Here is an 18,372-nt window from a genome sequence, read left to right on the forward strand (position 1 = left end):
GTAGATGTGGCACTTAGGAACATGGTTTAGCGGTGAATTTGGCAGTATTAGGTTTGCAGTTGGACTTGATGATCTTAAAGATCTTTTCCAACCTAAATTATTCTATGATTCTATTAATACCGGCACCTCAATCAGCATCAGCTCCTCAATATACTAAGTCAATTACACATATCTATACAAAAAAACCCACGTTACATCAACAGTAATAATAAGGTATAAAAGAGAATGCAGGTATCTTCCAGATGATTTCTTACACCAGCCGCATCTCCAGTTACTACTGTTATACCACAAGGACTGTAAACTAGCTGGCTCTTATCTCCTGTCTTCTCTGATGAGTCAACCTGGAAATATTTGTGATGTCTGCTGAAACCTGTCTCTAATATATATTTCCTTAATGACATCTTATAAACAACAAAAAAACCCCCACAGGTTCTAACTGAGAATCTCATTACTTTATCTATGGGTACAAGAACAAACAGTCATTTGGTTGTGTCTCCTACAGTCAAAGTATTTGGGTATATTCAAAATGTAGGCATGTTTCTCAAGTTTAATCAATTTCATTAAATAATACATTTTAATTAACTATGTGTTTATGCAGTCAATTGATTTTAATAAATTTGTACTGATTAGATGCTACTTAGATAAATTTTACTAATTAATAACAATTTAATACAAGTCAGTCTTGAATACTGAAGATTATTTTCTTGGTTACTTTTGCATCAGTAGTACATGCAGATATATTGATATTAATTAAAGTCACTTGATTATATTTCAAATATGTTCTTTAAAGACATTGTACGGTGCACATCTTTGCAAAACAGATGTTTAAATTAACACTTCAGGAGGAATCACAAATATTTCCAGGTTGAATCATCAGCAAAGATGTGAAACAGAACCAGCCAATTTACTAGTTCTTGCATTTCATCAATGGCAAAGCTGTATGAAAGGCAAATTCATCTGGAAGAAGAATATATGCATCTTCTTCTATACTTGAAATAAATACCGTATAGGAATTTATTAAATACTAGAAAGAAACTTGGATAGAGCAAATAAGACATTTTTAAGGACCTACAGACGCTCTCAATGAATGTTATGATTCTGTCTGGACATACAGAAAGAAAGAACAAGTATTCTGATTCTCAGTCTAGAAATCTGGGCAGCATTTAAAAGTTATTTTCCATTAAATTCAAATTTGATACACAGCACTGCCAGAATAAAGGTATGCACAATATTTACAGAATTCCAGGAGCAAGTCCTTGCAATATTTGGTGAGAAATGTGAGAAGTTCAGAATTCTAAAAGAAAAGTAATACATTACAAGAACAGCTTGGTGGCTTGCTTTTGTTACTTATATTAGTTTCAAGACTGTATTAGTTTCTGTTGTGTGCTGTTTGCTATTGTGATGCAGTGAGGCTGAGACAGGAATAGAGAAAATTATTGTTCACTTGCTAATGCTCCTCAAATGAAAACCAGCTACCTGCAACAAATACTGGAGTATCAAATATACTAAAGTACATTCTGAATTGCTCTCACACATAACTTAAAACATAACCAGCTGGCTTTCATTTTCTTCAAGAGTTTCGGAATCTACAATCTGTTTAATTGATCATTAGATAGCTGCTTCCTCCTAGGACAAAGAAAGGCACCTTGTCAAAAGAGGGAGTTCATAGAAATCCCAAGGAGCAGAAGCAAGTAACTACCCGGCAAGAAAAACTGGCAATGATTCAGAGAGGTGGCAGGGAACAGTGAGGTGGCTGAGGCTTGCTGGAGAAGACTGATGGAACAGCTTCTATACACACAGGAAGAATTTTGAGAGAAAACTGGGAGAAACAGGCCACCATCTCAATCTGTAACACAGAAGATGGCCAATATGTTTGGCTCTGGGAGCTTCAGGCAAACAGAGGCTTGAGTCACTTGTACTCAGCCTGTGCTGGGTAAACTGCTACAGGCAATTCCATTAATTAAAGCTCAAGAAACAGTCCAGAAACACACTGCCACGTGGGTGTCTTCTGTCACAGGAACAGTATGGATTTCTGCTTTTTGCCTTCACGGGGAACATGTCACAACATGTGCAACACTGTTCATGTGCTTAAACTGTGCAGCAAAGTATACGACAAAGTCAAAATGACTTTGTACCACTGATGCCCTTCCTGTAACCTAATAATACACCCATCAGGGGAACAGGGGATGCCATACATCCTCCTTTAGATATGTGGATTTGAAGCATTTTTTGTTTTCTACTTGTTTTTTCAATACTGAATTTCTTAATATGCTTTTGTGAACGCAAAACCTTCTCAACAGATTTACTCAGTATCTGCAAATTTAAGTAGCTAAACTGAAACACCACTGGAGGAATCTGCAGCCTCTAGATAAGCCCTGATGGCACAGGGCTTCCTTGAAAGGAAATGCTAATAATTTAGCAAGACATTTCTGTAAAATGGGTTAAATAAATTATGTATTTGGCATGTGCACCATAACAATAGGAAAATATTTCTCATAAAACTAGCTCAACTTTGGAAATGTTTAGGCAGTCAGAGCAAACTTGCGAAACAAGTCACAAATGAAGCCCTTACCTTGGTTTAAAACATCTCCTGATTCTGGCTTACTTAGTGAACAAACTACACTCTGCTCTTACTCACACACCTGTGTTTGAAGTAAAGTATGAGAACAAAATGTTCTCAAAAAGGACCTGTTTAAGTTTTTGGTGCAGGTTCTCTCTCCCTCCCATTTGAATCTTAGAAAATTTTACACAGCTTAGTAAGAAGTATTTTCAGCAGTAAGTAAAATTTATGACCCTTGTGGAACTTAATATTTATCTTCCCCACAACAAATTCTTTCTTCTTCAGAGCACACTGTCAGCTATTTCTCATGTCCTAAGTATTTTGCCTACAACCAAATGAGAACACTATATCCTTTAAAGTGTATGGTGGTGGTCTTCTGTTCAGGAAAAAAGTAATGCCAGGGGGGCGGGGAAAGTGTTATACTACACTTGAAAATTTACTTGCACAAGGTTGCCTTTATGTTCAAAACTTCTACAAACTCAGTCACACATAACTCAGCTACATATTTGGCAGTCTAAGTTTCTTCTCTTATTTTCCTAAGTTCTGGCTATCAGCTTTAACCACACTGCTCTAGTACCTGAGGGAAATTTTCCTTATGGTTTTAGTAAACTGCTCCCTTTCCAGTTATCGCTCAAAGTACAAAGTAATAAGGGAAACTGCTACAAAAGCTCATTTTCTTCATCCATCCTTTGCAATGTACAAAAACTTTTAATGGTGAGTTCTCCTGGAGCAATTAAATTCTTAAATCACATCCTTTTCCTTTCCAAATTATATCTAGATTAATTAGGTGAATACTTGATTTACAACTTAATTTATATTTCTCATTTCAGCATCATTCCTGCTGCACAGATTTCCTCTATGGGTTCCCCACAACAAAACAGTGCTTTCCTAGAAGAGCCTAGGCCTACTGCCTAGAGCTTTTTGGGTATGAGTCAACTGAGTATTTAAGGTTATGAAATACAAGTTTATAATGCAGTGAAACAAGATAATCTAGGGTGTCTGGAAGACAAGACACTTTACTTCCAGTTCCTTAAGAGAAAGAGTAAAATAGTGTCCTATCAATTCCTTTCAATTTCTCATTAGAATTTTTAAAGAAACTGAGTAGAATAATCCTCAGAAAACTTGCAATATCACATAAATATTCTTTAAAAGAGCATTTTTTCATTGTTTCATGCTTGGGCCTCAGATATACTCATTAAGTCTATAAACATCTGTTTATTTACATGCTTGTGCAAGCACAATGAAGGCTACAACAATACGAAGGAAGCAAAAATATAAATTTGCAAGCATCATTGGAAGATATCAAGTCTAAATCGGATCTATTTTACACTACGTTATTGTTTAATCTCCACATATTCTGGAGTTTTCAAGACGCTGTGAATTACCCTAGAAAAATGTCCTTTTTAGGAAGGACCCTAATAACCAGAAGTCTTTCAGAAGCATTTTTCTTAATAAAACTCCTATTGAAAATTAATTTGAAATTTCAAGAAAACATTTGAAAACTAGACAAACATACATGTCATGCAATTATGTACCTTACTAAGTTTTTCCATGTCTTGATAGTATCCTGCTGCCTTTTTCTGCTCCTTGGTCACTTCTGAAACAAGCCTCATGATAGTTTCTCTACTAGCTTTGGACTCCATTTCATGGACATTGATAGCTTCTTGAAGAGTAGCAACCTGGTCTTTTAGTGTCAGATTTTCTTTACATAGTTCAGAGACCTAGAGAAATAATTCAAATATTAGTAACTTTTTTAAAGTACTTAATAATGATATATATTCATCCCAGTATACCTGGTCTTAATCATCCCAATAAAGACATGGTGTTTCTGGTCACTCCTAGGTCAGATTTATAATTGCACACTACTATTCCTTTCTAAAAAGAGTAGAAAGGCAATTAAAATGAGAACCATATTCCCACCAGAAACCCACACCTTAGTGTAATGTAGTTCAGATTTACTCCCACACAATCTCTATGATCTATTAAACAGGTGGAGAGTTACTGTCGCTGCCTATCTGTGCTTGACATGAAGCAGATCAGAAAATGAAAACAGATCATGTAGCTAACTTCATGTGAAAACCAGACAATTTCAGTTTGGCTTGTTAAGATTTATGCCTCTCATTTGGAATGAGAAACTGAAGGTTGCATTTTAAGCTTGAAACTTTTTAGGCATGGGGAGATTTGAGTTAGTAACAGCTATTTCATAAGTATATTCAGGGGCAGCCGACACCTTGGAAAAAGGAGTCATTTCCAGGATTCTAGGGCTGGTTTGGTACGTTATGCTATTTCCAAGAAGTGGAATAGATGAGTATGGGCACTTCAAAGAGCGCATAAGGTAAAAAATGTACCCTGACTCCTACTGGCAAGACGTTTGTTGAGACTAAGGCAGATCAATTCTGTCTTAAATAAAACCACAATGTGGAAAAGAAGCTAAGTAGACGTGCCATGACCCCAAACAGAAAAATGAGTTCCTAAATTTTCCTAATGCACAAAGTTTTCAGCACAAATTATATTTCCCAACTAGATTTGTTACTACATTGTTAAAACAGGACATCAAGATATACTTTTTTTTAAACTCCAGTTATTTCCTTAACATAAAGCATGTAAGAGTTACCGCTTAATACAAACATTTTTGCCTCTAATGACAACTAGCTAAGTTTTGTTAGAGTATCTATTAAAATTTCAATGTGCTTGTAATATTATGAGGGCAAGTACTTTAAGAAATCACTGTGATACATACCTAGATAATCTTAATTTATTAAGTATTCCTTATAGCCAGAACTCTTATAATAATATGAATATAATGAAACAGAATCTCCCAAAATACTTAGCAGGCTCCCAAGTGAAGAAAAATAGGGATAGAAAAGACTAGACAGAACATGAGAAAAAATATATAAAATTAGGAAAAATTGCCCTTCAGCAGCATAGATAAAGGTTAAAAGAGTATACAAACAATTTTCCTTTCCTAAATGGAGTCTTAGTTTTTGGAGCTTCAGAAGTATTCTGAAGAGAAATAATAAAGTTTTATGATTAAGTCTCAAAAACACCACACAGTTATTTACAGCATCTTGTTACAGGGCATAGTTAAGCTTGTTTTAGGGTATGCCATTTCAGATGTTTCTATTTACTGACATGTCAGCTCAAGATAAGTGTTATGTTCTAGTGGTACAGTTTACACATCACCTAGTAACTCCCAGTGTTAATGTTTTCAGGAAAGCTTTCAACCAAGTATCTAATCAGGGCTGTACTTGGGAACTACAGGATGATAAAACACTTCATGCAGATAAGAGCAGACTGCGTTCACTGAGGTCTATTAGTGTTCAGCACCTTTGAAAATCAGCCCAATATGGAAGAAAAAAAAAAAAAATCTGTCTTAAATGATAGCACTGTCTGCAAATCATTATTTAACATAACAATTCTTGTCTTCATCGCTTGCTCTATTACTTTGACAACCAAATCTTCTTCTATTAAATTGCTGTACAGAAACCCTTGCCTACACATAATCACCTTTGACATTAAATGTTCCTGGGGTTTCTCTTTTTCTCTGATGTCTGTGTTCAAGAATCCAGAAAGCTGTGTAAGGAGCTCTTCATACTTTCTGTTGATCTTAGAAGCTTGAGTCACGCTTTCTTCGCACTCATTCAAATATTTACTAATCAGACAGAAAAAAAACCAGACATATCAGGATGAATGTTCTCTGAAACAGAATTCTAAGCAAAAGACATTATCCCAAGATAATTGCTAGCTTCTGCATACCACAAAATTAATTTTAAAAGTTACATATAATTCTCTATGTCTGTTATTTAATACATAAAACTTTTGTCATTGCCTTATATGTAAACATTTCTTCATCTTTCCTTTTGACTAGCACTTCAAAGAACCTTCTACGATCCCAACCTCATTCTCAGCACAAGATTTCAATGAAACACAAGAACCAGGTGACATCAATAAACAGTGCCCTCGAGATACTGGAAGTGGACACTGCAAGTAAAAGCTTACAAAAAGTAAGGGGGAAGAGAGTGATCCAATTATAGTAAAAATATGCTAAAAGCACTTCACATCCCCTCTCTAATGAGGCTGACAGTGCTGATCACAAACTCCAGGGAAAGAGATGCCCCTCTGGACTAATGGAAGTGTAGGACATCCGGAGTACCTGCCAAGCGAAGTTTACCAGCAGAAGCAGACAGAGATGTACTTTGCTGTACATCCAGTCTTGCAGAGTAACACCACCCATGAAACGGATTGATTAAAAGAGAAAACATCAAGGGACTACTACAAAAGTAGGAAGAAAAGGCAGCTTTTTGTCATTGATTTCATCACTCTGAAAAGGTGCCTATCATGCCGATACATATCCCACATGAAACATCTGTTACCAACATTAACAGCAGGTATTGGTTTGTAAATGCTGTATAAGAACAAACAACCAAATAACAGAGTAGTCAGTTTAACTCATTGCCATAAATGTGGTTATATCCCTCCCATTGCCAGGCACAAAGACAAGTCCAGCAAACAAGCATTGCCGCAGTCTTCATAGGTAGCAAATGTGTAAATTCAAATCTTGTTCACGATGCTGCAACACTGAGCATCACTTCTGAAAAACTACAAAGAAACAGATTAACAAATAGCCAACCAACCAAAGTTCAAAATGACAGTTAGTGTAATCCAAATATCAACTCCAGTACCTCTCAGATAACACCCATAAGAGAAGTACTCAGTGGTAGAGTGAAAGAGACAAAACTATTGAGCTTCCAACTGAGAAACAAGGTACTTTCTAAAGCAAGTTCTTCACAAAGATTTGAACATTAGAATAAAATGAGACGTGAGATATCACCAAACAGCTGTCCAGAGCAAATATTTTATTGAAACTCATATGCTTATCAGAGCATAGCACTATTCCCAGTTTTCAAGGTGGGCATGCTAGTCATTTCTGGACTCATTTTTTTTTCTTTCTGATTTCTTCCTCTCTAGGTTGGCAATCAAACAGGCAACACAGCATCACTCCATAGAAAACAGAGAGTGAGTGCAAACACAGTATGTTAAATGGTTTTAAATCACTAAGGAAAAGGGATGGTCCATGAAAAAATTTAAGATGTTGCCTCAGGAGGGAGATCAGCACAGTTGTCAATGCTGCAAAGTAGAAGAGAGTGGAAGGATAACAGAGAGGAATGGAAAACATTAATTACTGCTCTGGAGAGGACAAGGATATTTCCACATACTACTACTGCACAGCACACACCGTGAGCCAAAAAAGAGCTCTGCCTTCTGCAGCAGGTACAGTGCCTCACAGCTTCCTCACCTCCGGGCACCCTCCTCTCCTCTATAGCCCCAGCAAAACTAAGCTGTGAGATGGTCGCTAAACTTCTGTGTGAGGAGGGGTGCGTCAGAAGTGAAAAGGTATGAGGCTCCAGACGTGCCATACATGCATGCCTATATGTTAGAATATTGTATGAGATTGACCACCAAGCCCACAAACTGTTCTGTGGCTCTGAAAAATCAAGGCACATCACACACAGAACCATACCTGCTTCTAAAAATAAACAATCTGAAGTACAAAGCACATACTTGACAAGTCTACGATAATTACCTCCAGTAGGGCCATAAAGGTGTGAGCACCTAGAAAATAGGCAATCGGGTACAAAAAAGTAGAACGCAGCTCTTTCACGGTTTTGCTAGCTCTTCAGAACTAATGAGCAAAAAGAAGGGGAGGAAAAGGAAAAAAAAAAAAGCTTTTCACAGTTCAGGCTCTAAAAATACCTTGGCAATAGACCTGTTGAGTAGAAAAGCACCATTTTCAATAGGAGAGGTGTACAACTTGGAAACTAATCACAGAATTTATTAAACATTTTTTACTATATCCCTAGGTATAGAATGTAACTGTGCATTTCACGCCTGTTGGCTTGCTCTTCCCTTTTATTTGTTGTTTTCAGTGAAAATCTTTCTTGAATACCTGATTAGGACAGGTCATGTGTCACATACTACTAAGGTGGCCAGACTAAGTGGCTAAAGCTCATTAAGTCAATAGGTTGATTAGTATTAAGTGGCACATGTAACCGTTAGCTGAGGATGAGAAAAAGCTTTGAAAACATACACTGTAGATTCATGACCAATCCAACATGTTTCTTCCAAAAGAGCAAGCTCGCCCTCCCTTTGTCCATTCCCTTTTGCCAGCACTCTAGTGGTACACTCCAGGTGCACTGCAAACTGGACCTGGGATTGGTAGAGCTGGAAATTAAGCTTTTTATTTTGCTCATTTCTCTCTCACAGCAGTTCCCTTGTCCCAACATAGACAGAAGTGCCAACACAAGGTCACAGGCAAAACAAAGCAGCCGGGACCCCACTGGGAGTGACAGCAGAGATTTATGCCACATAAAATTGATCATATCACTGTCATGATTAGGCCAGTATGATACACAGTATTTTGGTAGCTTTCTCCCAGTGAGTTAGGCAACAGGATAGGAGGCTTTTTTTCCTTTATTTTTCTCACAGAAGCAGCATTTTAAAGAATCTTAACAACCATTATGTCACAGACTGTGATGTTTTCTATGTTGCTAGGATGCATAATACGCTTCTTGTCTTATCTCCTCACTTACATTGGGATCATCTCTAAAATCTTTGGTGATCAACATCAGCACTCTCCAGGCAGGCCTTTTGGCAAATCAGCTGGTAATAGACAAGTGCACCGCAATAGATTTCTCTAGATCTTAAAATGATTTAATTACCCACTTTTAATGTACAAAGCCTGGAAAAGCTGTGTGAAATACCGATTTGGGAAACACAGACATCTGGTAAACACTCACCTTGCTCTTAACTAGACATGGAGATTGAAAGAGACATGGATATTAGCCTTCTAATGGTGGGAAAAAAATCCATTATAAAAGTCTACAAGGTGTCTAGTAGTAGGTGTCTAGTAATGACTGACACTGATTTTGGAATTTTAGAGTTGAGAGTATTTTCACATGAATCAATTTTATTTGTGATCAACATTGGTATCAGTCTCCCTCCCACAGACCTGAAATATCAGCACTTACGCAGAACTGGCAGATCAGTGCTCTGACACACTATACTAAGAACAGTATAGTTAAAGATACTATCTTTTAAGGAAAGTTTTATTCAATCAGTATGCACATTAAAAAAACAACAACCACTGCCACACCACCAACAACAATTCCCCAAAAAACCCACACACAGCAATGTCCAGAAGAAAGTAGAAAAAAAGTCAGAGAAAGCTAACATTACCGAAAGCTGGACAACCGTTAACCAAACATTAACATGCCCCCTTCAGGATGCTACTAACTAGGAATTACACCATATTTTCTTTATTACACTGCTCCTAATGTACAGCTTTACACTAAGGAAGAAATTCACTTGACACTATTCCAGTTCCAGCTGTGACACAGAAGAGAGGAAAAGGGACTGGAAGAGTGCAGCAACACAGTCACTCACCACTGCACAGCCCACGCAGCAGCATGTCAAGTGACAGGTAAATGACTGCAAAAGATGCCATGTGATAAGGACAGACCAGGGCACTAGACCATAGTTGCAGATACTGCCCATCACAAGTACGCTGTAAAAGGCACAAAGTTTGCCCCAGTGCCATACATAGAAATACCTGAATGAGGACACCGAAACTATCATTTCTACTGTGTTCAAACAGCTCTCTGTCCTCATTTTTTGTAAGCAATGAGGTTACACCAAGCTGACTCATACAGTTGTTTCTCCTCCAAAGGACAAAACTCTCAGAACCCCATTTACGGCCTAACAACTCAAACCAGAATTCAAATTTCAATACCTTCCAGACACTCAAGTACAACGGTTGTGCAAGGCATTGTAACAGAGTTCAGATCTGCAATAGTCTCTTCACTAACATACTTTTCTGCATTGGCAACTGCACCCTCCTGTCATTCCAATCAAAAATTGTTTCTCATCTCACATGAATCTTACTTAAGTTTGGCATTTTGCTCATGAAGCTCCTCCTTCAGTTCCCAGTTTTCCTTGAATGCCACCCGAGCTGTCAGCTCAGCCTGGTTTTTAGAAGTGGTGAGCACACACGCCTCTTCCTCCATCTCCCGAATTCGGGTTTGCAAAGACAGGAGGCGAGACATCTGTCTAGCATTGTTTTCCTTGCAGCTTTCAGCTTCAGCCTTCAGCTCTTGAAAAGAGGCTTCCTTAGAGACCATTCTGGACCTGAGTTCAAGAAGCTGTAGATAGAAAAGGAGAAAATTCATTAAAAAAGGAAGAATTTTACCCAGGCTGAAACTACTGACTGCACTACAAGTTTAGTAATGTGACAAGAAACACATTTTGAAACAACTCAGAGTCTTCTATCACTACAAGACTCAGTTTATTTTCATATAACTAGGAAAAAGCAATAGAAGAGGTCTGTAAAAACAAAAGCTGCTGTTGTGCAATACAATACAATTTTTCAAGACAATATCTTAGAGGAAGCTAAATTGATTTGCAAACTCAGAATTTAGGAAAAGTCCACCTTAAATTCTGCTGCACAACCTTAATTCACCTCCCTTGTGCATCTGCATTACAATACAGTTATGAACACCACTATTCTCTCTTTTTTGTCTGCCTCCTCCCTGCTCCCAATTCTGGTGCACAGTTCCACAGATGATCTACAGCTGCACTGAGTTGTAACAGCAAAGTACCCAGTTGTATGAGGGTGGAACCTTTCGATGATTTGCAGCATATTCAGAGGCGAAGAAATTTTTGGACAGTTGTGCTGTTAGGCAACCTCTTCTCATCTTATGCAAATAGGGGTTTTTTGGTCTGATAATCCAATTAAACGTAGCTGGATTTACACAGAAACAGCAAGAGGACCTTTTAAAGAAGGGTGGGAGGAGAAACATCACCGCCAAATGTCAGGGACCTGTTCCAGAGATGATGCTAGAGCTTCCCAACAGTTCATGGAGTTCAGTTGGTTTTCTTTACTTTCCCTTCTCTCTTTTAGTTAAAAATACCATTTTGCATTGAACTATTTCTGCTACAATCTTCTGTAGAAGACTGAGCTTGAGGCAAGACACACCAGGCACATAAAATTTCAGTAGTTTACTTTGTTAAAAGGAACAAGTAATTTAAAGTGGATTTTTTGTCACAAGTGTTAAGGCATGTTTCAGCTTCCCTGACAGCTCCACTTATAAGCAGCAAGGTGCAATCCGAAGCATTTATCTCCTACTACATAAAATTAACAACCAAATAAATAAGCCACATTAACTGCTCTTTATGACGTGTGCTAGGGCTTTTAACTCGTGGCAAACATTTTAAGGCAATAAATATTTAAGACAATAAGCTGCAATTCAGGACTTCAGGGAATTCACTGCTCTGCCAGAGACTTCCAGTGTGACCAAACCCAAAATACTTGGAGAAATTCCAGGAGGCCGGTGAGCTGACTGAATGGCAACTGCCTTGGAAAAGAGAGGTCCCACTTCTGCTCCCAGCCACACACGCCTGTTCTCTCCCTTGCACCAGCTCTGGTATTTGTCTGACTCCTTCACAAACAACTTAACTAACTCAGCTGACAAAAGAATTCACTTTCTACAGAGGAGGAAGAGGAAGGGGAGCTGGCCACATCACAGAGAAAAGGCTAATACTGAGGAGTCAGGCAGAAGGATCACTCTTGCAGCAGCAGCAGCATAGTCTCTGATGATTTTATGCTTCACCTGCAAGCACTGGTTTATCAGACACTTTAGAGCTGACATAAAGCAGCACTGACTTTGAGAAAAGCAGCTCTGCCTCTTCCCAGGCTCACAGGCTTCATTTCCACAGTCCACCCTCTTCTTTGTGCTAGCAGAAGCATTTATATGGCTACGAGGTGAAATAAGATTGGGAAACTGATCAGGCTAAAAACCAACCCAGAAGGAATTTCAATTGCATCGGTTCCCCAACAAAACAGTGCCCCATAAAACTACACATACATCTGTGCCAGCACAAGGGATGGGGCAGTGTGGGGAAGGAAATGAGCAGCTGAAAGAACAATAGGATTGCTTTGCTTGGCAGCTGGACCAAGCTATGGTAGCTTAAAGCATTCATAACCTTAAAATTTCTCTGTGGTTCAACTCCCCATCTGCAAAATGTGATATTTTTTCCTCTGTCCACTGTCTTTGTGGTCAGTTCCAATAGCAGAAAAAGCAAGAATAATCCCATATCATGAGTTTTACAGAGCACTCAGCAGAACAGGGCTCTGACCTCAGCTGGGTCATGAAGGTCTTTATTAACAAGAGCACGAACAGCTGCTTTCTTGACTCTTCTTTTGCTTATGCAAGCACAGTGCTGAAAGAATCTGTAAATCAGTCAGTCATGCTGGCAGTAAAGCCATTCAACATTTCCAATAATAAATTCTTTCTATGAGAATGTGAGATTCTGTATGGCTTTTTAAAATTGAAATTTAAAGGACTGATCCTGGATAGCCATTACATGCAGGGGAACTCTGCAGTAATTTCAGGATCAACTGGTCAAATTCAAGCTCAGTCGATGGACACTTATCCCTGTAGTTCTGGCTGGACACTGTATTAACAATTCATTCTCCTATAATATTACATGTTCTTGCTGTCTCCCATATTCAGTTACCCACAATTAAAAAAAAAAAAATTTCATTGATAGTATTTTTTTGATGTTCAAGTGCTATGTAAGTATACCACAAAGCACTTTACAATGTGCAATAGAAATACACATTTGTAAAATGCACAGATGTTGAAACAACTAGTTGGATAACTGTTCACAATTTTCCATTGAACTTTATGTATCTATGTATATTTATGAATATATACACCTGAATACATATGTATGTAAATCAATATAAGCATTTCATGTCTCCTAAAGGCAAATTCGATTCCATTTTAAAACTGACCACTGCCCACATTGCTGAATTGGATCAAATCAACCTTAGTCAGTCATATGTTAAAAAGAAAAAAATGTGTGAAAATACAGTAACTGTAAAAATTATCATCTAATAAATCCCATCTCCTGAGAAGTAGCATCTGCACAGCAGAAACAGCAGAAAAGAATGCGTGTGCATTCTTCAGCCTCTCTAGTTACAATCAACCTCATTAACTCAAACACAACTTCAGTGATGATGAAAGCAAAACAAATCTGGGGAGCTGTAACTTGAACAACGGAGAAATGGATGAGGATGGGCAGCTGTATCTTAACTTACCAGCAACAACAGGAGGACATCTATTAGAACTTTTATACAACCACAATTTAGAAATATTAACTTTCAGGTTTAATTAAAAAAGATTGCATTTAGATGATAATGATGGTAAAAAGCTAGACTGCTTTAAATCTTTCAAATATAAGATTATAATTAGTTCTTGAACACAGAAGCAAGCAGAGTAAAAATCACATGGAAATTCTAAAAAGGTTATGAGAAAAAAAATTTCTGTACCAAAAGCAAGAAGTTTTGGACTTTCTGCAAGCTTTCTATTCTCTGCAGAATGTGACTGTAGAGAACCCTCAAGTTTGGAGAAGAATTTGAAAGTATTTTTAAATGTACCTCTGACTGGGCAAAATCATACTTCACCGCAAGTGCTGCAAGTTCACTCTGAGCAGTTTCAGCTGCAGCTCGATAGTGATTCATCAGCTCTCTAGTGACAGGAATATCCAAAAGAACATGATCATGAGATTCCTGGGAAGACAGCATGAAAACAAAACCATTAGACATCACATTTTTTGAACATTTTTGCTTCAGTGCTTTTTTGGTTGATTAAGCTACTCAAGGGCATTTATTCCAAATATGTTATTGCTAGAGTAACTGACCCTTACTGAAAAATAGGATAAACACTCACTTCTCTACCAGTCACCACTTTCATCTGCAAGTTCAGTCACCAATACCAGTGCTAAAGTATATGGGCATGTAAGATCTTCCCCCTCAACAATCCCATGACCTCCCACTATTTTCAGCTCAGGTTATTTCCTGCAGTTTCTATGTATTTAGCAACATTCAAAAGGTCCCTCTTCTACAAACTTACCCAGTCACTCCTTCAACCCATGTAAACTTTAACCCAAAGGGAGTCCTCAGGTGTCTCTTACACAAAGAGCCAATTTGGTTTTTAGACTTCAGTTACATTGCACACCCCCTCATTTTCATTTTGGAAGAAATGGTGAAAAAAATCAATGGCTATCAATCTTTTCTGTGCCACTTATGATTGATTTTGCAGATTTCTACCATATCTCACCTCCACAGTCTCGCTACCAGGTTGAAGAGACCCATGCCTATTCAGACACTCCTACCTGCTCCTCAAAGTCAGTTTTTGGCTTTCCCATTTGTGCTTTTACTTCTCATCTGCCAAGGCTTAAGGTCCTTTTGAACTCCATCACCTGGACATAACTTCAGCTTGCTTTCTCATCCCCAGCAATCACCATACTGACTTCCTTTCACCCTTTTTCAAGCCTTTCTGATAGATGGCAAGCACTGGCTCTACGCTTCTAGCACAGTCTCCTTCACCCCACTTGTACAACCCTTTTAGCTGTGCCTTTTAGACTCTTTATAGTAAGATTTCTCATTCTTGTGTGGTTCTGCTCTTCTACAGGAGAGCAGAAATGTGGTGGATTTCTTTGCCTTTGTTACTTAAATCTTTCATATGAAAATTCAGACCTGAGGTCTTGATAGGAATTTCATTAGAACATTTTTTTCAATCGATAGTGACTACAAAATGATGAAATTTAACATCTGCAGAACAAGATTTTGTTTAGGTGATGCTGGAAGCATGGCAGAGGACAGAGCATGAGATTTTTATTCCATCAGCTCCCACACAGGACAAACAAAACTGCCACCCTAGTGCATTTAGGCATACATTACAAAATGCAATTCTCCCCCAGTTAATGACAGGTATTCCAATGGAGACAGAGACAAGATGTCTTCACTTCATGTTCTACTACATCAGCATTCGTTTCCAGGCCGAGATAAATTACAAGTTCAGCTCCTACCCATTCTAAATCGAAAATAATGAACAGCTTTCTAAATAGGTGAACATCTAGTAAAATAAGCCTCTACCAAGAAATGCACACAGAAATCTGTGGGAATCAGGCAAAACTACTAGTTTGGACTGTAGCAGAGGATAAATTACCTCGGATTAGTTTCTATAATATTGTCAGCTCTTTTCTTTAATCTTTCTCCAATGCACTAGTACACACTGGATTAGATCCATCAAGTTTAATCGCGTTCATCTCCCTCAAAGATGCTCAGCTGTGCTCTTTCACAAAGGAGTTGCCACTCTCATCAAGCCAGACTGATACATGTAGTACAGCTCACGGCCATGTACAACATAGTACACAGTCTCTGAGATAAAAGGGCTGCTAATTTTCTCAACACTTTATCACCATTCTGAGGGAGTAAGGGAAGGTATGTGCTGTCTCTTTGCTACTTTGTCTTCCTTTTTGTTTTACTCCACTTGTTTCACCTTGTACAACCACATTAAATTCTTTGATGTAGAGAGGGTTTTTTTCAGGCCTCCAAAACCATGGCTGGAGCTTGCAAAGAGTAACACTGTGCATGTTATTTATGTATGTTATTATATTTATATTACTATATTGATGTATGTTTTCTTTTTCTTCCCTAAACACAACCACTTCTGACTACAGAAAGAAGGAATACATCTCAAAACTGATGAAATAAAAAAATTTCAGAGCGTAGCTGAGTAAGGAAGACCCCTATTCAGCAGTAATAAACAACATGTGAAAACCCTTTGCAGCTGGAACTTCTGAAACCTACATTTGTCGTACAAATCTAGATTTTAAAGTGACGAGCACTTTAAAGATGCAGATACACATCCAGAAGGCTTTAAATAGGTTTAAATGAAGTCAGGTGCAAAAGTCAATGGGAATTACCGTTTCACTCAATTACAGTCTTAGTGAGATTTAGAGAAGCAGATTTCTGCATCCTCCAGTGCCTTAGTAAATACAAAGCTAATCATACATGGTGACACCATACTAGGAAAGTTGGTATGATTCTCATACTTTTGGCAGGGAATGTACACGCTTTAATATTTAAGTAAATGGTTTTCTCTGTTCTGTCAGCAGCCATTCACAAGTCTGATCATTAATCGTACCTGTAACAATGCAATTAATTGAGCATGACTCTACTATAGGAGTAAAATCTGTAATGCAGATGTGGCACTCTTGTATCTCTGGAAAAATTCAGATTTGTAATGTCTCATGAGTACTATGTAGATTATACTGATTACTGTTAAGAGAATAGAATGAATGAAGTGTTAAAAGAATAAGAGGAGTAGACAGGAGAAGCCTTAATATATTATCACTCAATCAGCGATAAATATTCTAGCTTTTGGGTGTTTCTCCTATTTACATTATTATCTTTTTTGATCCCTTTGCACTTACCTGCAAGAAAATGAAGGTTTCATTTCACTTCAAATACTAAACAGAAGCTAAACCTATAATACTTAAGAGTAATATCTACTTGTACTTTTAGATTTATTCGCAACAGGCATTCTTTAGAAGATCAACAACATAAGGTCATTGTTGTTATTGTGGGGTCTTTTGTTTTCATTTTTTACCAGATAACCATTTTCACCTCCCTGGAATCCGTCCTGCAGTTGGCAAACTTCACCAGATTCAGGAAAAACAGAACTTCAAGAAAATTCAGTAGTTTTATACCTCACTGTATACTTTGAAACTGGCCAACTGTTCAAGTCATTCACTCCTGTTCTGCTTTTGTCAGGTTTTCTTTTATTTCCTGCTATATTTCTTATTTCAAATCTGGCATATGCTGCCATCACTGACACAGCCCCCCCTTTCCCAAAACATATATATATTTTAAAAAAAAATCTCTATTGAAACCAAAAGCCCTCAGTAAGCATTTAAGCATGAGTGACTTGCCAATGCATTGTCTCTTGCCCATAGCAGATGGACACTACTCAGGACAGGGATTTCTCCTTCCTGTTTCCAAAGCACCTAAGCACACTGGGGTTGGCATACCAAGAATAATGACTCACAAACCTTTGTCGACTCCATTCTTCCTTTGCTTCTACAGAACAAATGGGGGGGAGGGGAGAAGAGAGGTTGAAAATTAAATAGATTTGCAATATGATGACACATGTCATTAATTTTTCACAGACCTGCTTTACCATGTCATAGGTTACCATCAGCAAAGTAGGACATAAAAGCAGAACACTGTAAGTTTCTCTAGTAGCCTATAAGCTTTGACAGCCTCTATAATATTCAAACCCACATCTAACTAAAACAGACATCTTAACTTTGACTCCTCTGGGTTACGTTCACTAGTTCAGCTAAACAGTCAGGCTTTGTACAGTGATCGCTTCCTGTTGCCACTACTTTTGATGTGCTCCAACTTTTTATTTTCTCTCTCTTTTTATCCTGAATCTCTTCTACAATGATAAATTCAAAAAATAAATAATAAATCTGAGCAATAATCACGTGATCTGTCTTAACTGAACTACATCTTTTTTTCTCCTCAGATGTTAGGGTAACTAGCGGGCCCTTTTTACCTACAACTTTATACAGAACTCAGTACAGTGGGCTATTCAATAACTTGTATAAATCCCAGTGTCATGACAGTTTATATTATGAAAACAAACAAAATGAGATATCCTTAATATGTAATATTTCTTCCTAAGACAAATTAATATTCATGGGTGTGTATGTGCATAAACATTGTTCTAATTTCTGAAAATACAATGCAGCAGCACAGTTTATTATTATTTGGTGCAGCCAGAATGAAGATGACATTCAACATGAAGTACTGGGAAGAATGTGTGGTTGAAGAATTTCCACACAGAATTTATCTCCCTGAGAAATCACAAGGAAATGTTAGCCCCCAAACTTGCTGTTGG

At 37.8% G+C, this 18,372-nt stretch overlaps 1 protein-coding gene across 3 annotated transcripts in view; it reads right to left on the reverse strand.

The window, feature by feature from the left end:
- Window positions 1–18,372, reverse strand: part of LOC141940952 (coiled-coil domain-containing protein 170-like) — a 71,149-nt gene that overhangs the window by 28,515 nt on the left and 24,262 nt on the right. For 2 of the 3 annotated variants that reach the window (XM_074862841.1, XM_074862840.1), the window contains 4 exons: window positions 14,058–14,189; window positions 10,502–10,758; window positions 6,068–6,212; window positions 4,096–4,281 (listed from right to left, as the gene is read on the reverse strand). In XM_074862841.1, the coding sequence (XP_074718942.1) occupies window positions 4,096–4,281; window positions 6,068–6,212; window positions 10,502–10,758; window positions 14,058–14,189 (720 nt within the window). Of the gene's footprint in view, window positions 1–4,095; window positions 4,282–6,067; window positions 6,213–10,501; window positions 10,759–14,057; window positions 14,190–17,518; window positions 17,547–18,372 lie in introns of all 3 variants that reach the window. The other variant, XM_074862838.1, reaches the window with a different exon arrangement.

Source organism: Strix uralensis, chromosome 3, assembly GCF_047716275.1.
Source record: "Strix uralensis isolate ZFMK-TIS-50842 chromosome 3, bStrUra1, whole genome shotgun sequence".
NCBI lineage: Eukaryota > Metazoa > Chordata > Aves > Strigiformes > Strigidae > Strix > Strix uralensis.